At 48.0% G+C, this 26,928-nt stretch overlaps 1 protein-coding gene across 2 annotated transcripts; it reads left to right on the top strand.

Moving 5' to 3' along the window:
* The first annotated feature begins 5,431 nt into the window (after nucleotides 1-5,431).
* Nucleotides 5,432-26,830, top strand: NEMF (nuclear export mediator factor). 2 transcript variants are annotated; one of them, XM_065636845.1, is made up of 33 exons: nucleotides 5,432-5,553; nucleotides 6,338-6,406; nucleotides 6,899-7,001; nucleotides 7,889-8,014; nucleotides 8,092-8,240; nucleotides 8,459-8,526; nucleotides 12,210-12,296; nucleotides 13,214-13,290; nucleotides 13,681-13,751; nucleotides 13,843-13,918; nucleotides 14,897-14,959; nucleotides 15,285-15,362; nucleotides 15,730-15,938; nucleotides 17,305-17,490; nucleotides 17,980-18,043; nucleotides 18,292-18,380; nucleotides 18,856-18,959; nucleotides 19,505-19,567; nucleotides 19,805-19,917; nucleotides 20,720-20,777; nucleotides 21,125-21,183; nucleotides 21,666-21,786; nucleotides 21,973-22,243; nucleotides 23,025-23,067; nucleotides 23,153-23,202; nucleotides 23,497-23,644; nucleotides 23,910-23,987; nucleotides 24,070-24,264; nucleotides 24,889-24,921; nucleotides 25,452-25,558; nucleotides 25,644-25,687; nucleotides 25,783-25,862; nucleotides 26,385-26,830. In XM_065636845.1, exons 1-33 carry the CDS (start codon nucleotides 5,495-5,497, stop codon nucleotides 26,460-26,462), a joined length of 3,219 nt encoding a protein of 1,072 aa, XP_065492917.1. In that variant the 5' UTR covers nucleotides 5,432-5,494; the 3' UTR covers nucleotides 26,463-26,830. The 2 variants fall into 2 exon arrangements, with proteins under 2 accessions (XP_065492917.1, XP_065492916.1); XM_065636844.1 differs by having other exon boundaries at nucleotides 21,970-22,243.
* Nucleotides 26,831-26,928: the final 98 nt, after the last annotated feature.

The raw sequence follows: 26,928 nt of genomic DNA, 5'->3' as shown, positions 1-26,928 counted from the left end.
GATTTTAGTATCTATGTTGGATAAATTCTCCAGCAGTGTGTGCTGTACTGGCAGTGTGGCATTAAAAAAACCCTTGAGACATGCCCACAAGGTTAATGTAACACCTTTGGGGATGGAATAGAAGTGGGAAAGGTGTTACAGAGTATTCTGACCGCAGCAGATTTCTGTTTGCCTGTGCGTGTGCTGATATGGTGTGATGAGGACCCTGAAGATTCACTAGAAATCCCACATTTCTCCCTGGAATTCCTCCAGCCTCGACCTTCCCAGCAGGAAAACCAGTTTGGCCTCCAGGCTGTTTGGGTTTGGTTTGTATCTTCAGTGCATCAAAATGGCTTTGCAGTTACTATTATAACAGCAAAAAAGCTGGTTTCTCCTTTCACAGGTGATTTTCAGGAGCAGACAGAGGAAATGTATGTGAGGGATGCTGCCTGACCAAATTCCATATGCCAAAATCCTGAATCGCCACCGTGACAATATCAGCCTGAAAAATCACGAAGCCTTAACAAGAGTAAAAATACTTTGTGAGGCTTTTCCTCTTCTCTCTGATTTTTGAATTTTCACACCCCGTATTTCCCAGCAGCAGAGTGGGAGATGCCCCAGTGACCTCCAGGACTCAGCTGGATGCGCTGGCTGAGCCCATGGAGACCTGCACCCCGAGGTTTATGGACCCCCAGCCAGGCCATTCATAGAATCACAGAGTCATTTTCATTGGAAAAAACCTTTAAGATCATCCAGTCCAACCATAACCCACCCCTGGCACTGCCCCGTGTCCCTGAGAACCTCATGTCCGTCTGTCCAGCCCCTCCAGGGATGGTGACTCCAGCACTGCCCTGGGCAGCCTGTTCCAATGCCCCACAGCCCTTTGGGGAAGAAATTGTTCCAAGATCCAACCTCAACCTCCCCTGACGCAACTTGAGGCCGTTTCCTCTCATCCATTGCTGATGCCAAGACGTTCTGGGCCATCCTGGTGTCTTGCAAAGCAGGACAATGACAAGGGGATGCCCGAAAGCTCAGGGTGCGGATGCTTTGCAGTCAGCGCTGCAGGCTGGCAGAAATCTGCTGTATTCTGCATCCACGCTCTAATGCAGAGGGGCTTTTGCAGGCAGTTCCCAAGGGCTTTTTTTCCTGTAAGGTGCATTTTACTTGTCATTCGAAGGCTCTCTTTCCCAGACAGTGTGAGCGTTGCCTGGTCATCGCAAGAGACGGGGGTTTGGAGCTCATTGGGATCCCGAAGCCGGTTCTTTGGGAGGCTGGAGCCCAGCTTACCCGTAAAGCTTAGCACAAAGCCGCAGCTCCCGCGCATAGGGGAGCTCAGCGGGAGCCTGGAGCAGCTGCTCCTGCTGAGCAAGATGCAGCAACCAGCTGTCAGAGGAGCAGCACGGGGCAGAGCTCCCCCTGAGCTCAGAGCCCAGCAGACGAGGTTTCCCCAGCTCTGAGCAGCCTCATTTTTTATTTCAGGTGTGACTTTGGTGGTCGGGAACACCAGGACACAGCTCTGTGCCAGCGGATCAGCACCACTGTCAGGACTCTGTGTCTCGTCCCTCCTCAGTCTGCCAAGCTCATTCCCATCCAGTTCTCTCAGGTAATTTCACGCCCCTGCTATCTTGATTAACTCCTGCTATGTTTTTTTCATGTGACGAAAAATTTGCCTATTTGTGGCCAAAAAGTCCCTGTGTCACTAGGAGGAGGAGGGGACAGGAGAGGGATGCTCAGCCCTGCGTTATGTGTTATTTCTGTGTGGACAGCTTGGCTTCCTCCCGTTTGTGGATGTCAAGCCTACATCTCCTCGTGCCCATGACCCTTAAGTCATTATCCTAATGCCTTTAACCAAAACTCCAGCTGTCACTGCCAGCTCTTCCTTAAGCAGATAATAGGAGCCCAGAACACAATGTCTCTCCCTCCTGTGCAGCCCTGAGACCCTTAAGGACTTTGGGCTCTGCGGCACTGGGGAAAATCTTGTTTTTCTTCACTTAGATGGGATTGCTGGGCTTGTACTTTAGCCCTGGACTTTGCTCTGCTAACTTGGGTCAGACAGTCTGGAAGAAATGCTTAAATACCTGCTGAGGGGCTGCTCAGCATGTCTGAAGAAATAATGTGTATCTGAAGAGGGAAAAAAAAAAAAATAGGCCATTTTGGTGGCGCCGATGTATGGTTTAGGATCAGCTTAACTTGTTCTGCTAGGAAAGGAGCAGTGCGGCTGCGCTCCTGGGTTAAACCAAAGCCTGCCTTGGCTGTCCGAACACATCGGATCTAAACTTTCCTTGCGGCCGCAAGTCTCTGTGGAGCCAGAGAGAAGTGAGAGACCCGCAGCATCCCCAGCAGCTGCACAGTTCTTCTCATGGGGTGTCTGGCGGAGTTTTCTTGGATGGGCCCCTGAGAGTCAAAACACACAGTGAAGACGTCAAATACCCTGTGAAAGTATTTCCAGACAGCTTTCTGTTGCAGCAGTGAGTGGATAAAGGCAAGAAGCTCCTGCATTTTATTCCTTGCATTACATTTGTATTAATTTTACATCCTTCTCTGAGAATCAAAACACTTCATTACATCTGCAAGTGTTTGCTGCAGGTTGCCTCTTAGACTCTCTTCAGCAAATCCTCCTGAGCTCTCACGGGACACATCCAGGACCACAAACTTAATTTTTTGCCCTGCAGCAGCTTAACTTGGCCTTTCTAAAGCAAAGTATTGTGCTGAATCTTCACGTGAAGAGCTACATTTTGCATCCTGCATTTGATGCTCCTCCTCCCCCGTGTTGCTGAAGCATTAACGCATCCGACTGCCGGAGTTCCCGGCTGCCGCGGTGAGGCCGGAGGAGCCGGTCCCCGAGCTCTGGAGAGCGGCGGCAGCGGGAGCTGTGACAAGCCGGGCACGGTGGCTTGTGCCTGTAATCCAAGCGCCGGGGAGGCTGAGGCTGGCGGACGGCTTGAGCCCGGGGGTTCTGGGCTGCAGCGAGCTGTGCCGAGCGGGCGTCCGCGCTAAGGCCGGCATCGATATGGTGGTCCCGGGGGAGCCGGGGGCCACCAGGTCGCCTAAGGAGGGGTGAACCGGCCCAGGTCGGAGACGGAGCAGGTCAAAGCTCCCGTGCCGCTCGGTAGCGGGATGGCGCCTGTGAACAGTCCCTGTAGCACAGCCCGGGCGAGAGAGCGGGACCCAGCCTCTTTTGGCATCTTTCCCCCTGCACGACCCTGCGCTTGTCTGCAAAAAAGGGTCAGGTGATACTGGGGAAAGGCAAAAGCATCTCCCGCAGGTGTTCTACCTGAAGAAGCTGCCCCAGCCTTGCTCGCTCAGGTGTGCTCCTGTTTTGGTGGCGTTCGTTGGGATTTCTTGCAGTGGGGAAAAGCCACAGCGAGGACCCAGCCAGAACTCTGGGAGGGGAGATTCAGGCTGGACATGAGGAAGAAATTGTTGGCCCTGAGGGCGGTGAGAGCCTGGCCCAGGTTGGCCAGAGAGGTGGTGGCTGAACCATCCCTGGAGACATCCCAGGCCAGGCTGGACGGGGCTCTGAGCAACCCGAGCTGGTGCAGATGTCCCTGCTCATGGCAGGGGGGGCACTGGGGGAGCCGGGAAGGTCCCTTCAACCTAAACTGTTCTATGAATCTATGATCCCAATAAATTTAACTACTAAAGTGGGAAATGACGGGCAGCAGAATTTCCCATGGTGTTTCTGTCTGACCCTGCACACCCCGAGTCGGTACCACCCCTCAAACAGCGCTGGCTTAGGCAGCCCGCTCCGAACCGAGACGCGGCTCCAGCTCCCAGGAGTGCCCCATTACTCTGCTCCATCGGGTATTTACTGTCACAGCTTATTTGTGTGCTCGGCTCTGATCTTTACGCTCTTAGGAAAACACTGGCGAATCAAGAAGCCTTTCTCTATGAGGAGTATTTCAAAGCGGGGAGCGGGACATCACCTATCTGCTCCTCAGTAAATGAGATAGAGCTCCCTGATGCGCCCCACTTGGCTTAAAATGAAAACAGAGCATCGTGATGTGGCTCAAAACGAGAAGTCTGGGCTTTCTCAGCTGCTCAAACCTGCTTGTGCTCAGAAATCTTTCCTGTCTACCCATGCACTCATTTTTAAACCTAAAATACAAGCAGCCCAAGGATGATCTCTCAGTTCCCCACTGCCACTGTGTGGCCAGGCAGAGCCCGAACATGATCAGCGTCGAGAAATCTGCAAAAGCTTCAAAAATAGCTGGGCATGGTGGCTTGTGCTCGTAATCCAAGGGCTGGGGAGGCTGAAATGGGTGGATGGCTGGAGCCTGGGGGTTCTGGGCTGTAGGTGTCGATATGGTGGGGCCACCAGGTCACTTATGGAGTGTGAACTGGCCCAGGCTGGAGATGGAGCAGCTCAAAGCTTTCCTGCTGATCAGCAGTGGGATGGCAACTGTGAACGGTCCCTGTAGTGAGGGAGTGGGACTTGGTTTCTTTTTGCGTGGGAAACAGGGCAGTGAGGTACCAGGTCTGTTACCTGACACACTGAGGAGTCCCAGCCCGGACGGAGGAGCAGCCACCAGATCTCAGGGGGGTTTCTGCAGGGGAGGAGAGAGGCACAGAGGGGAAAAAATAAAATAAAATAAAATTAATTTAAATTTAATTTAAATTTAATTTAAATTAAAAAAAACCAAAACAAAACAGAGATGTTTCTAAAAGGAGAGGGAGGGGTCCACTCTTTTAAAGAGCCTCCTTCATCAAGGGGATGCCTCTGATCCTCTGCTGCCCCCCAGCTAGATCCCACCGTGCGGCACTGGCAGCAACCCCCAAATCATGCAAGCAGCAACGAATCGGGGTTTGCGCTGCGGAGGCGCCAGCTGCCCTGGAAGGGGCTGCCGTTCCTCCGCCAGCGCCTGCTCAGCCGGTGCGACGTGTGTGCGGCTGGGGTGAGAAGGGGGACGAGAAAGGGGAGCAGGGGGCAGCAGGAGGGTGTCCCCAGCGGGGCGGTCCCGGGCGGTGTCACCGCTCTAGAGGCCGCAGCGCCGCTCGGCCCCTGCCGGGCGCGGTGGCGCGCGCCTGTTGTCCCAGCTATGTCGGGAGGTAGAGTCCGTCGAATCGCTTGAGTCCAGGAGTTCGAGACCGCACTATGGCGCTATGGTGCGTGAACCCCGGAGGCGTGGGGCCGGGGGCACCGGTTTGTAAATGAGGACTTGGATCAAAGCAAAATATAAGACTCCTGGGCCGGAGTGCTGTCGCAGCAAAGTGCGGCCCTGGGCAACACAAAGAAACGCGGGCTCGCTTTTTGCACTGCTCGGGGCTCGTTTTGACACCCGCCCCCATGTTTTGCCCCCCGGCCACGCTACCGCCTCCTGCCGGCCCGCGGCGGCGCCGCCACCCACCACCCCGCTCCCTCCCGGCTCCGTGTCTCTGCGCATGCGCGGGGGGCGGCGGAGCGGAGAGAATTGGCGCGGGGCGCGACCCGTAGCGGGCGGCGGCGCAGGCGCGGCGGCCGGTATCGCTGTGGGGCCGACCGGGAGGCGTCGGTGGCGGCGGCGGCGGCGGCGCCATGAAGTCCCGCTTCAGTACCATCGACATCCGAGCGGTGCTGGCCGAGCTCCGGCAGAGGTACCGACTCCCCTCAGCGGGGCCCGGCCCGGTCGGTAGCGCCTCATTCCCCTCAGCGGGGCCCGGCCCTGTCCCCGCCACTGAAGGGCCTGTGGTGCTGCCTGAGCGGCCCCGGCGCATCTCCCGCCACAGGGCACCGAGTCCCCTCCGCCTCCCCCGTCACACGGTCAGGGCAGGCCCGGTGCCTTTCCCCGTTGTCCCCCAAGCTCTCCCCGGGCAGCAGTGAGCGCTGTTCCCCGCAGCGTGCCCGGAGAAGGTGCTGTGGCCCGTCAGCTGCTCTCACGCTCCGACATCCTCACATCTGTGCCCTGTGGAGCTCTCGTACCCTCCTGGTGCCCAGGGCAATCTGCATATTCAGCCCCACGGTGAAGAAAATAACGACGAGTCTGACCCCCCAGGCCGTTTTGGTGCTTGTACTGGGAATACTGGTGCTGGCAAAGGGCTCCCCGAGTGGTGCAGGTCAGCCCGGATGAGCAAGGTGTTCCAGTAAATTTTATGTCCTTGCCCCAAAAAGGGGTGTTTGCAGGAGCCAGAACCCCACCCTCCATCCTCGGCTGTGTTCTTGCTTCAACTTATTGCACCTTATCCATTAACAGCGATTTCTCCATCTGTTGGTTGTTCAGCTTCCAGCTCATTCTATTAATCTTCCTTCGCTGCCTCCTCAGTTACAGCTTGGCAATTTATCATAGCTTGCGCTTCTGTATATTTTAATTTATGCTGGGATTTTTTTCAGCCGCTTGTATGGTTTGTGTGTTGTATTCTCCGTGTATTTTCTTTTTGACAGCTTATTGGGAATGAGAGTCAACAATGTTTACGATGTGGATAACAAGACGTATCTTATCCGCCTTCAAAAGTAAGAACTTCTTTAAATTTCTTCATGCTGTTGCCGTACATATGAGAACTAGATTTTGTTGTATGTGTGTAATTTCTGTTGATAGATGTTTGGCTTTTCTGACTATTTTTCAGTGAAATTCTATTGTTCTTGGATAAAATACAGTGATTTTTACCCAAGACATTCTCGAGAGATAGCATATGTAGTGTGAAATCCTGCAGAAAATATACAAAAGGCCAAAGATGTTAGTGTAAAAATGCACAATCGTAGTGTTTTTTTTTTTTTTTTTCTGTGGGGAGGGAAGAGAGGACTTGGAGGAAAGAGGAGCAACATTTAGTAAGTGGCACCGGTGCCCAGGCCACATGGGAGGCCGAGCTCATGTCACATCGCTGACCTGATTGGTTTGGGCAGCGATATTTTCCGTAGATAGCGTGCTGCTGGTTTGTGGTGCTTTGGTCTCGTCCCAGTGCCGAGTCTCATGTGCCCAGTGCTGAGTCTTTCTTTTGTTAACAGACCGGACTGTAAGGCCACGCTGCTGCTCGAATCTGGTATCCGCATCCACACGACGGAGTTCGAGTGGCCGAAAAACATGATGCCGTCTAGCTTTGCAATGAAGGTAAACTAACCCGCGATTTCTTTTTAACGAGATGGCTGGATATCAGAAAACAACGTTCGTGTTCTGTCTCTGGAGACAGAAGAAAATAGTGGAAGGATTTGCCTGGTGGATCCTGATCAAGCGGCTGACTAAAGACAAGGGGAGAGCCAGTGTGGTCCAGGGGTCACATCACTGAAGTTCAGTGCCCGAAACAATGAAAATGTGAATTTATGATGACTAATATTAATATGCTGGACGTTTTCTGGGTCACTCAGATCTTTTGGAATTTTACTTCAGCAAAATCCTTGTCATTCCAGTTGGATTGTCCAAATTTTTAGGCCCTGAACGCAGCACCGCATGTTAATAGTGTCCTCCTGGTTGCTCTGCTGGCCTTTGAGGGTTCAGATCTTGCTCCAAGCTGCTCAGTTGTGTTCCTGCGGGTAGATCTGCAGGGATCCAACCCCAGTAGTGACTCTCATGGGTCTGCTTAGTCCAGCACCTCTGGATTTCACCTCAGTGAAATGACTCAGCAGAGATTCTCCAGAATGGCTTTCCATGTCATATATGGATGCAGGGTAATCCTGCTTGTCTTTTTATAAAGAAACCCTTTGAATTTTAACTAGCTGCTTTCTCACTGAGCTAAATAAATAGCAGGTTTTAATGGCAGAAATGGCTTAACCTTAAGAACCTTGAACAATTATATTGCCTATAAATATCAAGGTATTATTTTGCTAAGAGCTGCCTCGTCTCTATATTACCAAGATCAGCATTTTTACCCTCATGGTGGTTGTATTACGTAAAAAGTGGTCAGTGTCACAGGAGGGATCTGTAAGAATGTATTTCAGTATAAAACGTCACAAGCAGCTCTGTTTGCATCATCTCACAGACATTTTCTCCGTTACTGACAGTGCCGTAAGCATTTAAAGACCAGAAGACTTGTCAGTGTGAAACAGCTGGGCATAGACAGGATTGTGGATTTCCAGTTTGGAAGTGATGAAGCTGCTTATCACCTCATCGTTGAGCTGTACGACAGGGTGAGCGCAAAGCGTGTCCTCCGTAAGCAGACACGTGAGCACGGCCCTTGCTCATGTTCCCCGTGCTGTCCTCGCAGGGGAATGTCGTCCTCACAGACCACGAATACATCATTTTAAACATTCTGAGGTTTCGCACGGACGAAGCAGATGATGTGAGATTTGCGGTTCGGGAACGATACCCGGTCGACAATGCAAAAGCAGCTGCACCTCTGCCAACCTTGGAAAGGTAATTGCTTTTAGATGGTGTATTATATATATTGGAATAAATCCAGATTGCTTGGAACTGCGAAAGGCAGTGTGTCTTCGGGTAGTCTTTTCACATATTACAGGCCATTTTGTGCTTTTTTTTTTTAAACTGAAAATGTTTTGTAGCTTCCAAGCAATACAATGTAGTCTTACACCCCATTCTTCTTTGGAATTACAAGTCTCCATTATCTTTTGTAGGTTAACTGAAATAATATCAAATGCACCCAAAGGGGAACAACTGAAGAGGGTTCTTAACCCGCATCTTCGTAAGTAATTGTGTTTTGGGAGAAAATTAAATGAGGTCAATATGCATTATGTTTAGATGATGCTGAAAATTTGAACAGCTTCAAGCAGTCTTTGTTTTGATGTGGTTCATGACAATATGCTTTTACGTATGTTTGAAGAACAACAAAAACCCTGAGCCTTTGAAAACAGAGTAGATTTTTTTGATTCCGAGCCAACTGCATGAAGAGTTGAGCCTTGCTGTGATCCTGCAGTGATGAGGACCTGAGAGTAGTAATACCAGGATGCTCGACACGTCCATCTGGGTGTGCTCTGGTAGCAAAGCACCTGTGCCTCAGTTTTCCTGACCACAGAACGAAATTTGACTTGTGTGACATAGTCAGAACAATTTTGATTTGTCCTCCTGGTTTGGCGGTGTTGATCGAGCACAGGATTGTGTGGCAGGAACCTCTGAACAGCTCAAAGCACATGATTTTCAGACCTAAGTATTACTTTCCCCATTTCTTAATTCTCTTTTTTTCCCCACCCATGTCCCTCTCTTTTTCCACCCCAGTCTCCTCCTCAGTAAACCACACTGCTAATTATTTTCCTCCATTTGTCCCAGTTTTGCTATATCCATACCCAAATTTGATATTTCTGATGCCGTTATCTGATCTGACTGCCCTGGCATGGCTGGTCTGGCAAAGCTCCACTCTAAAAGGTCCACAGTTCTTCCTTTCAGCTCCTGTGTGAGTTTGGCTGTTTCTCACCCCACTTCTCCTTAGCCGCCTGTGAAATCTGACCATCCCTCCTGCCGCTTCTCTAATTTTTGTCCCTTCTCGTGCTGGTAACCATCGTATCCAGTTCTGTAGTTCCTCAGATCCCATGTGGTTGCTTAACGTTGGGCCAGCGCCTGGTCACCAGCCCTCTCGTTAACCTGCAGCCCTAACGAGCACACTGGTATTTTCCCAGAAGAGCCTCGATCCCAGCAGTTTTATGTTTTAGAGATTTCCCATGACTGATCAGCAGGCAACTTTATAGCTTGGGTTGGATTTTCCTTCCATGCATTTATCAAATCTCCTTTTGAACCTGTAGGAACTTCTGGCATCCGTGGTTTTTGTGGTGAGGTGTTCCGCTTGCTTCATGTCACATGAAAAGTCACCTCCTTTTTTTTGTTCTGAAACTCATCTCCCCAGTTTTACTTGGTGTCCTAGTATTGGATTTGCAGAGGTGAGCAGTTGCTGCCTATATATCTACTCCACACCGCTCATTTTATAAGTTTTGGTCATTTTTAGGCTGAGCAGCCTACTGTACAACCTTTCCTTGTACAGAATCCCTTCCAAGCCTGTGGTAATGCTTGTTGCCCTTCTCTGAGCCTTTTCTAGTTCTCCCTGTTTTGAAACAGCATAAGTAAAAGTGCACGTAACATTTGCACCATGGATTTATATGGTGGCATCATTTCCCTTGTCTGCTCGCTATTCCTTTCCTACTGATTCCCAACACACAGCTTGACTCTTTTGTGTTCGCTGACAATTGAGCTTATGTTTCCACAGGACCATCTGTTTTTAAGTCTTGCTCCGAAACAGAAATAATCAGTTGGAAACATGCACAAGCAGGATAGTCTTTCCTCATGTAGATCATTTTATGTTGTTTTACAGGGAGTTTATGTGTCAGTTCTTGATCTAATCACTCACTATTACTCATTTTTCTCCAGTTTTTCACAGCTGGCTGTTGTCTTTGTTCCTTAGACGAATTGTGTTTCATCCGTTGGCTTTGCCCCTTGCCCTTTGTTCCCCCTTCCTGGGTCCGGTAGGTGTATGTTGCTCAGTGCAGCTCCCTGGAGAGCTCAGCTTTCCTCCCCTCTCTCCAAGCTGACAGTTTATATCTCCTCTGTTACCCATTTTACCTGTTTTTCAGCCACTTTCTAACCCAGGCAGGAGCCATCCTGCTATCCAGTGGCCGTTTGTTTTCTCTCAGAGCTTTGCTAAATGCTTTCTGCAAATCCAAGCAGACCGTATCTACATGACGTCTCTTGTCACCGTCCTTTTTAACTGTCTTGTAGAGTTAGGATGCAAAATACAAACCTGCTGGATCTTTTGGGTCTAGTGGAAAGCGCTCTGCTCGTTTTAGTCTTTAGGCTAAAAATAATTTGTAGTTTTTTAGTCCCTTTTTAGTATGACCAGTGCATTAACCTCCTTGTGCCTGTTGCTGCTAAGGCAAGAGAGATGTTGCAAGCTATAGTTCACTGTTTGGCATCTCCATCCTTGAGTTCTTTTAGACACCCGGCTGAATACCACATGATCCTGAGGATTTACCGCTGCTTGTTTTGTCTGTTGAATCTGTCACCTCTTCTGAGAACTGGATTTAAGGCAGATTTTCTGACATACTGCCCGCAGAGGAGCATTCCAGCCAGAGTTTACCTGTACCCCTGCACTATGAATGAAACTCAAGACATTAATTTAATTTTCCTGCTATGGTCGTATCTGAGTGTTCCTTTAGCACTTTGATCACTTCTTGAACCTACTGATCCTAGCAGCTTCCTGCTTTTGACGTATTTGGAAAAGGCTTTATTATTAATCTTGATTTTTTTTTTTTTTTTTTTTTTCAGATTTTCTCAAGATTAATTTTGGCCAGTGTTGCTGTGTTTTACATTCACCTGCCAGAGTTTGGTGTCAAGGGGCACAACCTCAGATAACTTTTTGCTTTTACCAGTTTCTCTTTACCCGCTGTTTAGTCATGCCAGCCTTCCTTGGATTTTTCTGAAATGCTGTTTAATAAGTGACATGCGTTTGTTCTGCACTGCCAAACCAAGCATCTTTAAATAGCCTGCAGGTTGTTTGCAGACATTGCCTTTTATTGATTGTCTTAATTTCTTTCCTTCTGAGAAGCTTTCTTGATTTATGTAATCTTCCCTTTTGAACGGAGGGTGCCTCTGTATTTCTTGGGCCGTTGTTGTGCTAGCGTGGACCCAGGTAAATTTGAGTGTCAGCCTTGCAGCAGGACATGACATCTGTCCTGCTGGGCTGGGATGATCGAAACCTGATTTAGCTGCTCTGTGTCCAGCTTTCTTCGTGTTTCTGCTTTATGTGTTCTTAGTTAAACCTGGTTTTCCACGGCCCCATCTTGTTTCTTCGTCTTTAAAGATCTTTGCAGGAGCTTGTATGTTTTCATCTGCTGCTTCTTGGCACCCTGTTCAGACGGGGCTGCATCTGTTTCTGTTGCCACTCGTTTCACGTGTGGCTTTCACAGCTTTTTCCTGGTGCTTTATTTGAAACTGCAGAGTTCGAGTGGCTTTGCCCTTTGCAATACCCCATCCCAAGCCAGGCAGTTGGGTTTCTTATACCCTTCAGTTCAGAATCTTTCCTACTGCCTTTTAAATTTAAAGGTTTCATTCCATTTTAGCCAATGCGAAGCCCTTCCTGTATATCCCTGCTCTGTCCTAGACCTTTCCCAGCTCCAGATGAACCTCAGCATCCTGAAGTTTTGGAAGAAGGCACCAGGCGTGAGCTGAGAGCCAGCTGCCCTGGGGACGGTCACCGCGGATGTCCTGAGCATCTGCTCCCCCTGGGCTCTGCCTCCTGAACCGGGACCACAACTCCTGAGCTCTCCCCAGCCTCCCTGAGGGTTCACTGCAGTGTCGCAGCCATGGCTTGTTGATTTTAATGTGAATACAAGTTTCTTTGTGGATGTTTTCTACAGATGATTCTTTATTATTATTTTTTAACAGCTTATGGAGCCACCCTCATTGAGCATTGCCTTATAGAAGTTGGGTTTTCTGGTTATGTCAAAATAGATCAGCATATGGAAAGTAAAGGTATGTAGGAAATAATATTTTCAAGGCTGTACTGTATATATTTTAATTTTTATGTCTGTGTAGTATTTTTTTCCAAAGAGATGAGTAATCCTTAAACCTATATTTCTGACCATATGGTTATATACTGTAATGTTTTTAGGTTGAGCACCAACTTTGTTCACATTAAAATCTTGGAATTGTGCATATATCGGAATTAAAACCTCAGACTCCTCTTATAGTCTGAATGGTTTTATAATGAGATACAACCTGAAACATCAGCTGAACTTTGGCTGTGTGAGGGGATGTTCTACAAGAATCCTGTATGGAAGAGTGAACATGAAACCTTTCCTTTATCTATAGCAAACATGGTGCGGCTTTGATTGAGTAGCAGCTTTACGTTTATTGGGAAATTATGGATTTGGGTAGCAAAGTTAGAATAGATTTTTCTATAGTCTTATTTTTCTTGTGTGCTTTATATTTGCCATAAATCAAGAGGCTATTTACTACCTACTGCATTATGGTGCTGTAATAAATCACCTTTGTAACAAGCAAATAACTTCTCACAGCTACTGGTTTCTGCTTTGCCTGTGCAGTCTGATTTTTTGCAATTTTGTGGTCTTGTTTTCATGAAACTTAAATAATTATGTCTTAGAAGTATCTATATAGGTATTTTATTAAGAAATTCACCAAGCGTAAAATGTGTAGTAGGGCTCCTGTTTAAAATGAACAGTAATTGCTGTAGTGAAGCACCAGGGGTAAAGAATACCTGCGATTTTGAGACATTCTAGAATCCTACCTCACGTGGTTAGGTTGGCACTTCTTTGGAAGAGCAGTTGCCGTGGCCTTTTGCTGGTTTGCTGTTGTGCTGTGTTTATATAAAAATATCTTTCTGTTCTAGGTGTTTTAAAATATTCCTCTCCTCCTTCCTCTCTCTTTAGAAAATGTTGAAAAAGTGCTCACTGCTTTAGAGAAAGCAGAAGAATACATGACACTGACTGACAACTTCAGTGGTCAGGTGGGTCTCAGTTGGACACCTTGGTTAGCAGTCACGCAGGAATTGCAGGTTTAAACTGGTCAGCGGGTGTTGTTCAGCACGTGTTTGCTCCTGGTTTTATCAGCTACAGGTTTTATTCTGTGAGCTTGGGCTCCAGGTAGCGACGAGGAGTAAAAATTCCTTCCTTGCACTGGATGTGCAGCAGTTAAATAATTTACAAGAAGCTTATGTAGGTCCTATGAGAATTGCACTCAGTCAATCACATCACTTCTGCCACAGGGTTTCCGCGCTATAATTAATTAGTGTCTCATGCTGATGAGTAGGTTAGCACCTAAAACTTCCTGCCTTGCCAAGATAAGGGGCATCCTTTTCAAAGACAAATCCTGATGACATATTTATATCTTCTTTTAGGGTTATATTATCCAGAAAAGGGAGAAAAAGCCAAGCCTGGAACCAGATAAACCAGCAGAAGATATCTACACGTAAATATTTGAAGTATTTATTTCTTTTTTTTACTAGTCTGCGTAACATAAATTAGTTTTCAGGTGATAACATCAAATGTGTATTTTACAGATATGAGGAATTTCATCCTTTCTTGTTTTCTCAACATTCAAAATGTCCGTACTTGGAATTTGACTCATTCAATAAGGTACAGTGCTTTTGCTGATACTGTACTTAGTGCTTTAATTGACTGCTGCTAAAAAGAGTGATGAAAATATAGTGCAGAAGTTGTTAATGAAAACATAATTTTATGGATAAATGTTTTTTGTGGAAAAGACCAATTAAAACAGGGCCTTTTGGTACTGCTGAGCAGTGTTGTCTGTCTTAACTCAGCTCTAGCCGAAATACGGCGCTGAGCGTGTCCTGAACCCGCGAGGAAGGTGGCTCTTACCCATCCTGGTCAAACATTTCATTAGTGGGGAGTTCAGACACTGAGTTATCACTGGAGACAAACAGTTGTCATGTTTGTACATTTCCAGTTACAACTTTGAAAGCTTCAGGCACCCGATTTAGTATTTCCTGGAGTGTTGTCCTTCCTGGTCCTTGACTCATTAACATCCGAAATCATTAGCTGCATGTTACTCCTGACCTTGATCTCCAGAGTTCCCGTTTCGCTTTCCTACCCTGCTGCTCGGCTGAATTTCTGTTGTCTCCTTCACAGCACTGACGATCTAAACAGCCCCAAACCTTCGTTAGTTTTAAGCACGGTGTCTGGCAGCTGGAACACCAGAGCAGTTCTTAGACATACTTCCTAGGTTTTTTTGTGGTTGTTTGACTTGCTGAAGCAGCAGGAATTCAGGGCAGACAAGTCTACGATTGCAAATCATTTAATCTGAAAAGCATGTTGTGTCAAACAGCAGCTTCCTTTTCATCATTTCTTAGGTGTATTTTGGCCAGTTATTTACTTGTGCGTAGCCCTGGTTTGCAGTGAGACGTATCCTTGAGTATCTTGCTGAACTCATCTCACGCGAAGGTAAAACAGAGGAGATTACTGAGCCCCGTTTTAGCATGTCTCCTCTTCTAGTGCTTTGCAGCCACCTCTCTTGAGCAGAACCTCCTCTGCCTGCTTGTTTCTGCTATAAGTTAGTGCAATTTGGAGATCCTTAAAACTGATTTTCTCTTGCAGGCAGCCGACGAGTTCTACTCCAAGCTAGAGGGACAGAAAATAGATCTGAAAGCGTTGCAGCAGGTACGCGCTCAGCTCAGAGGGGAGCAGCCCAGGGGCCTCCCTGAGCTTCAGATTTGGTTCTTGTAGCCTGGGGTGAGGGGGGTGTCACTTCTGATTTTTGCTGCGGAAACACTGGGGCATTGGTGGCCAGGGAGTGGATTTCAAGACGTGATGTAGCAGTTGGTTCTGCTTGGAATACGAATAGCATTAACAACAATATTTTGGAGATTGCGTCTTATGCTGCTGTATTTTTCTGTGCTGGAGTGCTCTATTGAATGTCCTGCGGTGGTGAGGTGATAAGATGTTGTTTGTTTATGTATTTTTCCACCTTTTTCATTTTTGAAAGGAAAAACAAGCATTGAAGAAACTTGAAAATGTCCGTAGGGATCATGAGCACAGACTAGAAGCTCTTCAGCAAGCTCAGGTAAGGTTAAGATGATTTTTTTTTTTTTTTTGACTAAGAAGATACTTAATGTTTCTTGAAGAATTGTACCTGCTAGTCCTGCTGGCTACAGCCAGCCTTAGACCCCAAAGCGAAGCTTTCCCTTGTCTGTGAGCGCCCTGTAGCCCCTCGGGGAGCCCAGGCCTGCCCAGTGGGTTCTGCTTCCTTCCAAGTTCTTTGTACCTCTACCAAAATTTGCTCGTGCTGCTCTTCTTGGCCATTGCCCTTTGTGGTCACTTCTGTGTCATTCTTGGGTTTCATCCCAATATTAATTACTACTTTTTTTTTTAAACTATTACTGACCGTCTTTTTAGCTTCAATAGACATAAACTCTTTTTCTTTTCTTAAGGAAGCTGATAAGATAAAAGGAGAACTTATAGAAATGAACCTAGAGATCGTTGACCGAGCCATCCAGGTGGTCCGGAGCGCGTTAGCCAACCAGATAGACTGGACTGAGATCGGGGCAATTGTTAAAGAAGCTCAAGCCCAGGGAGACCCTGTTGCAAGTGCAATCAAAGAATTAAAGCTTCAAACAAATCATATCACAATGCTGCTGAGGTAAGGACATTGCAAATCACCTGTACCAAATGCAGGCAGGACTGATGGCGTGAGCTCTGTGGGAGACGGGTATTTTTTTTAGCTCATGTATTGGTATTTAAATCATTCAGTTTTTGTTACAGCAGCCTGAAGAGAACATAGTTCTGTGAGCAGGGAGGGGATGCCTTTTCTGCTTCCAAAAATAATAGTAATTTGATTACTGTTACAGCTTTTGGTTTAGTATTTTTGGAGTCTGTCTGACTATATTCTAAACCATTGGAAGGTGTCCTAAAGCAGCTCCAGTCTGTCAGTCAGCAGTTAAACCTCTCTGGTTTACTATTCTTTGATCTAAAATTTACTTGAGATCCTGCTCCTTTCGATGGTGCCAGTGAAAGGCTGGTGGTTCAAGACTGAAGCTGTTGTGAGCCTCAAGTTTTGATGCTGGTTTTTGTAGAAGTCCTGATGAGCGAGCTGGCAGTGAGGCAGTGTGTGGAGTGTCGTTAAAAAACTCGTCTGACACTGTTAGAGATAAAAAAGGGAGAATTTCTTTTCTATAGCTAGAACTTTTGGTATGAAAGCTGTAATGTGGCAAAGCTAATGTATGAATTTTTAGTTACCTCATTTTCAGAAATATTAATGTATAGAATAAACTTGTTCCCAGGAGTGAGTTCTGTGTTGGCAACCGTGTCATCAGTCGCTCTCTCCGTCTGTTTTAGTGCTGAGCAGCGATCACTTTGCTGATCAAACCGCTCAGTCAGTGCACCCAGTGCTGCATCAGTACAGAGGACTTGGAGATCTCTTTCCTTTTATGAAGAACATTATTTTATGCTGCTCCACCACCTTTTGCTACACAGGCTTAGTACAGCTATTTTGGGGAAGATTTAATGTCCTGGTGAGAAACAAATACAAATCCAGCGTGTGTGTGCTCAGTGTACCTCTTTGAAACCAGTGGAACAAATATTTTTGGGGGTTTTAAACCAGCACATTGCTGTCCTGTTCACTGAATCTGGATGGTGACATGACTGTTCTCTTTTCATGTGCATTCACACATAGAGTGTCTTGTGTTTCTTTTACTTTAGGAAAATAGATCTTTAGGACTGTTCTTCATTTTAAGTCCTGATTTTTGTCTAGGTTGATAGCACAGATGCGTGTCTTTTGATGGAAGAAATTGCCTTGGAAAATGTCACTTCCTTGGATTGGAATATTTGTGCTCTTCTGCTTTTGCTTTCTTTTTCTCCAAAACTTTGGGTGACTCCAAGACATAAACCAGATCGAATTTAAGGCATCTTGCAGCCTTCGTAAGAGAAGAGAAGTAAGAGTGCATTGAGCTAACGGTGAAAAATAACCAGTTCTCTTATCTTAATCATATGATGTCGTGTGTTTTTAGGAACCCGTATGTGTTATCTGAAGAGGAAGAGGAGGAGGAGGAGGCTGATGTAGAAAAAGAAGAGGCAGAAGAACCAAAGGGGAAAAAGAAGAAGAATAAAAACAAACAGTTGAAGAAACCTCAGAAAAACAAACCGTCATTAGTTGATGTTGATCTCAGTTTGTCCGCATATGCCAATGCCAAAAAGTAAGTTTTACAGTGAATGTGGATAGTAGAAGTTTCTGTATACTCGCAGTTATTAGTCATAACAGCATAGGAAGGGCTCTGTGTATCTCTTTTTAAAAATAAAAGTTAGCGGTTGAAATGGGTACCTTGCCCTGAGCCCTAGGACCTGCATTTTCTTGATCCAGAGCCAGTATCTCACTGTTGCACAGCGGCTGCTTTCCAGCTATCCCATTAATTTAATTCTGAGTACAATTCTGCACAGTGACACCTGCGACAAAATGGCTGGTTTTGCCACATTTTAACCCAAACACCATGTTCTGTCTGAGGAGGGACTTACTTCATCTGGCTGCTTTTCTCAGGTGAAGACTAAGATGAAGATTGGGGCTAAAATTAAAAAAAAAAATCTCAAAACTGACTGCTTAACAGCAAATGTAGAGGACTGTGATAAGTACGTTTTAAAAATGAGTGAATCTGCTGGGATTTGGGATACAAACAACTTGTGTTTCACAGGTACTACGATCACAAAAGACATGCAGCTAAGAAGACGCAGAAGACAGTAGAAGCTGCAGAAAAGGTACTTTTTCTTGGTTTTAGAAGATATTTAAAAGCAAAGTCCTTGTCACTGATAAGTGGAAAATCCTGTCTTTATCTCGGTAGTCCTAGTGAAACATAAAAGATAAAACCAACCAACCAGGCTTGTTTAATTCTTGAACTTTTAAGGAAAAAGCTCAGAGAAATTTCCTACCAACTCCGCTGCTGTTCACTTAGCAATTTTGTGGTTTCTCTGCTGGCGGATTCTGATCATGTTTTGTGTCTAAACAGGCATTTAAGTCGGCTGAGAAGAAGACGAAGCAGACGCTGCGGGAAGTTCAGACGGTTACCACCATTCAGAAAGCGAGAAAGGTCTATTGGCAAGTACAGTTTAATTGTCGTTATCTAATGTACTGCGAGTGTGTGTGAATTTAGAGTGACTGGAAATATGGGCTTAGTAAAAAGAGGGAAATTCACTCTTATTAGAGCTTTCTGGCAGCTCTGTGAAATAGTAACAGCAGGTTAAAAGAAAAATTGCACAAAAACCCCTCAAATCCAAAGGTTTTTATAGTCCACTACTGCATTGTTAAAATAAAAATAAATAGTAGGCCACTGGACTTTGTGGTGATCGTACTTGTTGTTTCATCTCGAAATATCATTGGCAGTGATATTATATTCATGCCGTGTTTTGTTTTTAAGCCCCAGGCATATGGATGGATGTGAAACTATTTGTAGTGTCTTTTGGGAGGACTTGATGCCAAGATGGATATTCTTAGAGCGTGGTATAAATGTACCTCTGTAGTGTTCTGTCAGTGCCAGGTGTTTTTCACACAATGGATTGATGTAATTTGGCAGGTTTGAGAAGTTCCTGTGGTTCATTAGTTCTGAGAATTACCTTGTAATTGCTGGAAGAGATCAACAGCAGAATGAGCTGATCGTAAAGCGGTATCTTAAACCAGGTGAGAGTCTCATTAAGTGGATTATCTCTTCTCTCTCTTCTCTCTCTTCTCTCTCTTCTCTCTCTTCTCTCTCTTCTCTCTCTTCTCTCTCTTCTCTCTCTTCTCTCTCTTCTCTCTCTTCTCTCTCTTCTCTCTCTTCTCTCTCTTCTCTCTCTTCTCTCTCTTCTCTCTCTTCTCTTCTCTCTCTTCTCTCTCTTCTCTCTCTTCTCTCTCTTCTCTCTCTTCTCTCTCTTCTCTCTCTTCTCTCTCTTCTCCCTTGTCCCCCCCTTCTCTTCTTGTTTTGTAAATGTAAAAGAATGATATGGGAAGGTCTCTGGGTCTTAGGTAAAAGGGATCTTTGATGATGAGTCCTGGAGACTGTGTGTGTGTTGTCTGTAGGGTGCTGGGGGCTCTGCTGGGACAACTGGGACGGACTGAAAGGCTCCTGTATCCTCTTCCCATCCTGCTCCTCACAGCCAAAACAGCCGTTTCTAAACTTTCTGCTTAGCTCGAGTGATCTCTGTAGTTACCACGTATGTGACTGATTTGAGCGGCTTCTTTTCCAGGGGACATATACGTGCACGCCGATCTCCACGGAGCCACGAGCTGTGTGATCAAGAACCCATCAGGTACCTTGTGTGGGGCTGACGCGGGGACTCGTAGAAGCCTTGGGGACACTGCGGACCGGCAGTGTCTGCGCTGCTGCACCCTGCGAGCCGCCTTCCCCTTCCCCTTGCCCAGCTCCTGCAGACCTTTCCCTTAGGGCCCCCTAAAGCTCTCGCGCTGGATTACAGCGCGTGTGGAAGTTGGAGAATTTCATGTTGTGCATGATCCACATTCCCTGATGCGTTGGGTGTTATTTGTAGGTGAACCGATCCCTCCACGAACGCTGACAGAGGCTGGCACGATGGCCTTGTGTTACAGCGCGGCCTGGGACGCCCGCGTTGTCACCAGTGCTTGGTGGGTCTCCCACAACCAGGTGAGGACGCTCCTGCGTGAGCTTTGCAGGTGGAACATCTGAAGGAACTGGTGTGTGACTGCAAAGCGTGTGTGGGAACGGATGGAGGCTGAGGGGAGAACTTCTCTCCCAGGGCAGTGGTGGAGTCACCATCCCTGGATGGGTTGAAGAGAGATGAGGTTCTCAGGGACATGGGGCAGTGCCAGAGGTGGGTTATGGTTGGACTCGATGATCTTGAGGGTCTTTTCCAAGCAAAATGATTCTATGACTCTGTGACACAGGTGAAACTTTTGTTCTCTGATACCGTTCCTTGCGGGTTCTCCCACTCTGCTGCGCTTTGGGCTGGGATGGAGGGGTAACCTCTGATATGCCATGTGCATGACAGAGGAAATGTTGCAAGCTTGGGTTCTTACTAACAGAGACAAGGACTTTTATTGGAAATGAAGTTTTCTCCTTTTTTTTCAGTTTTGCTTCTAGCTTGTGTATTAGCTAGTCTTGCTGTGCTGCCAGTCAGCTCAGGTGTAAGGGTGGAGAGATTACATTAAGCTGAAGGTCGCAGTCCCTTTAGTGTTCTGATTTCCTGAATAACCCAGTTACCCACCCCGGACTTGTAAAACATAGTGCCAGGGGTGAGTGATTGAATCGAAACATCTCTTAAGAAAATACCCTACAAAGAACAGAAGAACCCTCGGGAACAGAGTCCTGCAGACTGCTCCCATGAGTTAAACATGCAGCTTGCTGAGTGTTGCTTCTGTTCATGCCGTTATCACACAGTGCTGGCCTGTGACAGATACTCTTTATAATATATCACGATTTTTTTTAGGTTTCTAAAACGGCACCTACAGGAGAATACCTCACTACAGGAAGCTTCATGATCCGAGGTGAGATGCAAAGGAACGGTGTGAGTTTGTTGTGAGGCATTTAGTGTGAAGATGCTGTGCTGTCCTGCAGCGGCAGCCGACATATCCCGCTCTGCTCCTGAAAATCTGTTCAGAGCGGTTTAGAGGGAATATGGGGCAGCAGCAGCATTTTGAGCTGAGACCCTGGGCAGGAGATCCTTAGCTAAACTGCTTTTGAGTTTCTCCTCTTCTGTTGTCATTCAAGAGACAGAACAAGCCCCAGTGTAATTTTTTCGTAGCCTAAAGCCTCTAATAAAAATGAATTTTGAAAATACATCATGTAACATAGCTGGTAAACCTCCTCATGAGAATCTGCCTTTGTTTTTCAGGGAAGAAGAATTTTCTTCCGCCTTCATATCTGATGATGGGCTTTAGCTTCTTGTTTAAGGTACTGCTTTCTCTGTGCAGCTCCTGCTGGCTTTTCTAATTTGGTTTGAGCTGTAGGAGGCTTATTTTCTGCTTCTTGCTTATCAGTATATTCCAAATTACTTCTTTTCCCACTGGGACAAATCCAATAAAAGGCTACTGGCTGAGAATTACTCTGCTTTCATTTCTGTTTTCCCCCAGTTTGCACTGTCTTCGTGTAAAGCAAACAGACACTGTGCACATTCCTGCCTCTGGTAGATTTTTGTACCAGCTGTTTGAAGCATGTGCACGTGTAGGGAGTCTGCGGGTCGTGGGTCTCCTCACTGGCTGTACTTTTTAGGTGGTCAGACCAGGGTTTAAACGTGCTAGTTTAGTTTTCTTGCCTTTTGAATGGCAGAAAGTGTTCAAAGGGAAAGAATAAAGCTGAGTCGGGTGTTCTCTGAATGGGTGGCGAACATCCCTGGAACTGGTACTGGCCTGACCTAAAGGCATCTCCATTTTTAGGTGGATGAGAGCTGCGTGTGGAGACACCGAGAAGAAAGGAAGATCAAAGTGCAGGACGAGGATCTGGAAACGGTTTCCAGCAGCGCCAGCGAGCTGGTGTTGGAAGAAGTGGAGCTGTTAGGTACAGTGGGTGTGGCTGGGGGGCTGTGTGTCCCTGTTAGGTACAGTGGGTGTGACTGGGGGGCTGTGTGTCCTGCTGGCACACTAGACCATTCGCGGTTTGACGTTTAGTCCCCTGCACTGTGTTCTGGGTCGGTTTGGCGTTTCTGATGTGAACCATGTTTTCCTCACCCGTGTGCCCCAGAAGGAGGAGACAGCAGCAGTGAGGAGGAAAAAGCTGAGTGTCAGGAAGCACCAGAGGGGGTGGAAACCACGTCTGAGAGTAACCGTGATGAGGGCGTTGCTGACCGTGACCAGGGCAGAGCAAACGAACCTCCTGTGCCGGAGGGTGACTCCGAAGAGGATGGTGGAGAATCTGAAGATGAAGCGGAAAATCCGGAGTCAAAAAGCGAAGTGAAGGAGGAAGAGATAAAATACCCAGATACAACAATCGATCTGTCGCATCTTCAGTCTCAAAGGTAAGTGAAGAAGCAGCTGTGTTTATCAGCGCAGCGGGCGCTTCTGCGAATCTCCGTGCTGTTAAAGTGCTGCCAAGATGAGGGCCGGGGTGAGTCGCTGTCAATTCTCTTGATGCTCAGCCCCGCAGGCTGTGCTGCAGGAGCACTGCCAGGCTGGGTACCCTTCCCTGCCACGTCCCTGCGGCTCTTCCTCGTGGGCCACTTGTTTTATCCCCCCTCCTGACACACACACGCACAGCTGCCTGTTGCCTGCTTGGGGACGTCTGGCTCTTTGGTCGCTGTCACTCCCTGGTTTGGCCTGTGCACCTCTCAACCACTACACCCTGATTCTGCTCCTCAGGAGGCGGCTGCCCCCGTTTTCTTCTCAGAGCTGTTCAGACCTGAGGAACTTGAGCCAGGAGTTGTTTCAGCGGGTGCTGAGTTACTGCTGTGGCTGCGAGATGAGCTCGTGTCCCCACTGTCCCTGGGAAGACGGGATGGAGTGGGTGGAAACGGCCGCTCTGCAGGGAACACCGCAGCATGGGGAGCCGAACATCGGGGGTTCCTCTAGTGCCTGCTGTCGTTGTTGCTTGTGTGTGTGTGTGCATGAGAAAAACTGGCAGAGATCCGTACCTGTTTTGTAAACTGAATCGCGGTGCTGCTGCCCTTTTCCATTCACCAAAACTGGGGTTTTCAAGAACTAAAAAGCTGAAAATGGCGCAACCAAGTGAGCCAGTGTCCGGGCTGTGGTGATACGTCTGTGGTTGAGCTTTGATGAGCTTCATTTTGATCTTCCCGACAGATCTCTGCAGAAAATCATCCCCAAAGAGGAAGAACCCAACTTGGTAAGGTCCCAGCTCAGATGTTTGGCACAGAGCAGTGGGAGCTGCTGCCGGACATGATCTGCTCTAACTGCGTTTCACTTCTCAGAGCGACAGCAAGTCCCAGGGCCGGAGGCACCTGTCTGCCAAGGAGCGGAGGTGAGAACCGCTGTGTGTCTGGACCTGGGCACGTCTTACACCTCCCAGTCCGCGTAGATTGTCCGTCCTGTGTTTCCAGTGCGGGATGGCAGCTGTTCCCATCCTTTGGGACCGCTGGTTGTGAACAAACAGTTTCTTGTGCACTTGTGGACTCAGGAGGTTTTACTGAGGAGGGTTTATTTCCAGCGGACGTGCCGCAGGTTCCCCCGCGGCGGGGTGCAGGGTGGTAATACCAGCAGGGGAGCCTCTCTTGTCACAGCAAGACGCAGTGTGTCAAGTGATGGTTTTCCTTAGAGAAATGAAGAAAAAGAAGCAGCAAAACGACTCTGAGAACTTGGAGCCGCCTGAAGAGAAGCAGAAGGAGATGGAGATGCAGCCTCCCCCTGCTCCCAACGCCAGCAAGGGTGCGCCGGCCCCTCCACCCATCAAGCGGGGCCAAAAGGTGGGCAGGGACCAGGTTACCTGTGGGTTGAGTCGCTGCCGTGTGAAGCGTAGACAGAAATAGCAGGTTTCTCTCAGAATTCTGTGGCTACCTGATAGTTTTAGACTCTTAGTGGTGAAACTGGAGTCTCTTGGTTACTGATGAACTGCTCTGAAAGAGGTTCGGGAGGCCCGGGAGGAATGAATGTGTGTGGGGGTTCAGCATCTAGGTGTTTGTGGACACAAAGTCCTTGTTGCTAAAGCTGTTGGTGTGTTTTCTTCTGCAGAGTAAAATGAAGAAGATGAAGGAGAAGTACAAGGACCAGGACGAGGAGGACCGGGAGCTCATCATGAAGCTGCTGGGGGTGAGTGAGAGGAGGGAACTCTGCCCCCCGCGACACGGTTGCTTGGGTCGCTGGCTCTGAGCTCCGCTGTGTGTAACCGCAGTCTGCAGGGTCAAACAAGGAGGAGAAAGGGAAAAAAGGGAAAAAGGGGAAGACAAAAGAAGAGCCGGCGAAGAAGCAGCAGCAGAAACCCAAGGCCGTGCGTCGTGGTGCTGCGGGGGGCAAGGAGACGCTGCCAGTGGGAGTCCTGCTGCACGAGTCGCAGGAGCCAGCGCTGGAGGAGCCGCAGGATGAGAAGGTGAGCAGCACGCTCTCCTGTCCTGTCCACACGTCCGTCCCTTCTCACTCTGTGCCCTGGCTCTCCTGGCACTGCCTAGCTCCCTTCTGCCGGGAGCCTGAGCAGCTTTCGTTGGTTTTGGGGCACTGTGGCAAACGCTGTGCCTAATGCTGCGACTCTGGGAGCACATTGGTTTGAAGGAGCAGCAGAACCGTGCAGCGATCGTTGTGCACGCACGCTGCCCTCCCAGTACAGCCGGAACGAGGGCTCGGGGCGGGGAACCGAGGGCTCACTGTGCTGCCGAGGATCCGGTTAAGTCAAAACCTCCCACTCGCTGCAGCCGAAATGTACCCGGGCGCACTCCACATTTGTTGTGATTCAGTATCTCTGAACCACAGCCCATCTCTCTCCTCCCAGCTTGGCGTGTGCCAAGCAAATTCGAGTGTTGAAAGAAATATTCTTCCTCCCACCCACGTAAAAGTGCTCTTCTTACCGTTGCTTTAAAACAGGTAAAATTCAGTTTGCAGTGAGAATGTGCCTTTCTGTGTACTGCTGATAAAAGAACTTATTTCCTCCAGGGCTGGGGGTGCAAAAGCAGTCGTGTGCTCATTTCAGCTCTGCTGTCTCCTTTGTTTGTGTGTACAGGAGGAGCAGGACCAGGATCAGCCGGGAGTTGAGGTAAATGCTCGTGTTTGATAAGGAAAAGGTTTTATTCCTGTGTGACGCACGCTCTGCTGTTCGCAGTCCCCGTCTTGCCTCTGGCTATTTGAACCCAACTTTGTTTTTAAAAAACATAATTTCTTTTAATTCCCACCTTGCTTTATCACGTACAACCCCTGTAGAAACCAGGGACTGGCAAAATGGAGGTTTGTCCCTTGTCTTTGCCTCTGGAGGCGTTTGCACCCCCGGTGACGGTGGCTCTGGGCTGGCAGATGGCACAGTACGATGCAGCGCAAGTTACTCTTTAGTTTAGAAATTTATTTACATCTAAAATTATTTCAAAGTTACCCCTAATTACAGGCTGTGGGTGTTCCCCAAGGCTGGAAATAAGTCGATTTATTTAAATCCTTTACCGAAGGAGGATAACGGGGAGAAGCTTTTGGGGACTGTGAAGGTGTAGGTGCAGCTGGGGGTGCCCCTGTGGAGGAACAGGCAGGGGAGGGTGTGGGACACGCTCATTTCTCAGCGCAGCTCCTCTCCCCGCCCAGGAGAGCGAGGCACTGCTGGACTCCCTGACGGGGCAGCCGCACCCCGAGGACGTTCTGCTCTTCGCCATTCCCGTCTGCGCTCCCTACACCGCCATGACCAACTACAAGTAAGTCCGGCGCGCTGCGGGGAGGGTTTGGCGGCGCCGGCCAAGCGCAGCTGCGTTCCGCTCACAGAACCTTTGCTTTTGAAAGGTATAAAGTCAAGCTCACTCCAGGCACCCAAAAGAAGGGCAAAGGTATGTGATAAAGCACTCAAATCCTGTTCAGTCCCCTGCCTGTTGGACCAGCACCTTTCCACGTCCCGTTTAAATCTTTCCCGTGTTTTTTCCAGCTGCAAAGATCGCCTTGCATAATTTTATGCAATCCAAAGAAGCTACTGCAAGAGAAAAAGACCTGTTCCGCAGTGTGAAGGTGACTCGTTTTTCTACATAGTTTCTGTTGTACAAACGTAACAGCAGGAGCAAAATGTCCCCTGGTGCCGTTTTAGGGGTAAATACTCCCAAAACAAATGTCCTGTTGTTTTGGGCTTGTTTTAGCAGTATTGTGTTTGTCGGTACTGCTGAGACTGGAGAGGATCTTTACAAGTTGAGCCTCAGTGGTATCACTGGCCCTTAGGTTTCTGTATTGTGTTGTTCTTGATCTAAAATACATCTGGCAAAAGCATCGTCTTCCAAAAAGTCCTCTAGTTTTGGGAGGGGAAATTCCCATTCCTGCCGGCAGCGGCTGGAATTGCTCCCATCCAAGTGGAGCTGATGTGTGGAAGCTGCACAAAAAAACCATTAAGTGGTTCATTAATAAAACATGAGGCGAGAGCAGAAACCCGACATCAGCCTTATGTTGTTTGGGGAAAGCCGGCAGAAACGGGCACATGGAGGAAAATGTTCGTAAATGCTTTTCTGCCGTGTTTAATTTCTCATTTTTCATGTTTGGTAGGACACCGATTTATCAAGAAATATTCCCGGTAAAGTGAAAGTGTCTGCACCTCATCTCCTGAACAGGAAAAAGAAGTGAGTCGGTGTTTGCGTTTCTCAGCCCCAGGATTGCGTGCAGTCAGAATCCAGCACCTGCAGGTGGGACGGACAGACGGACGGACCCGTGCTGTTAATTTGACTGAACTGAGCTGCCGTGGTAGCCGGCAGACCAGGACCAGCTCCTGCATCGCGGTTTGGACGGACTCGTAACAACTCCACACAAACGGCATCAAAACACGCGAGTAAATTGCTGGCGTTTGGCCAGCGCCGTCACGTCACGCTGTCTGTTCTCTGCGGGGCCGAGCGCTCCCTCTGCAGCAAAACTCGTGTCATTTCTTCCCAATACCTGTCACTTTCTTCTGAGGGGGACTGGAGGGTCTGGTAAGAGTTTCAGTGCAAAATGCTTTATTTGAGTGAAGACAGAGTTTTATTTTCCCCAGCACAGCCCCAGTGCTGCGGTTGTGACCCCTGTGAGGGGAGGAAGAGCTGGAGCTTGAGTCAGAATA

Source organism: Caloenas nicobarica, chromosome 5, assembly GCF_036013445.1.
Source record: "Caloenas nicobarica isolate bCalNic1 chromosome 5, bCalNic1.hap1, whole genome shotgun sequence".
In the NCBI taxonomy this organism is placed as follows: Eukaryota; Metazoa; Chordata; class Aves; order Columbiformes; family Columbidae; genus Caloenas; species Caloenas nicobarica.
This window is presented reverse-complemented; position numbering and strand designations above follow the sequence as displayed.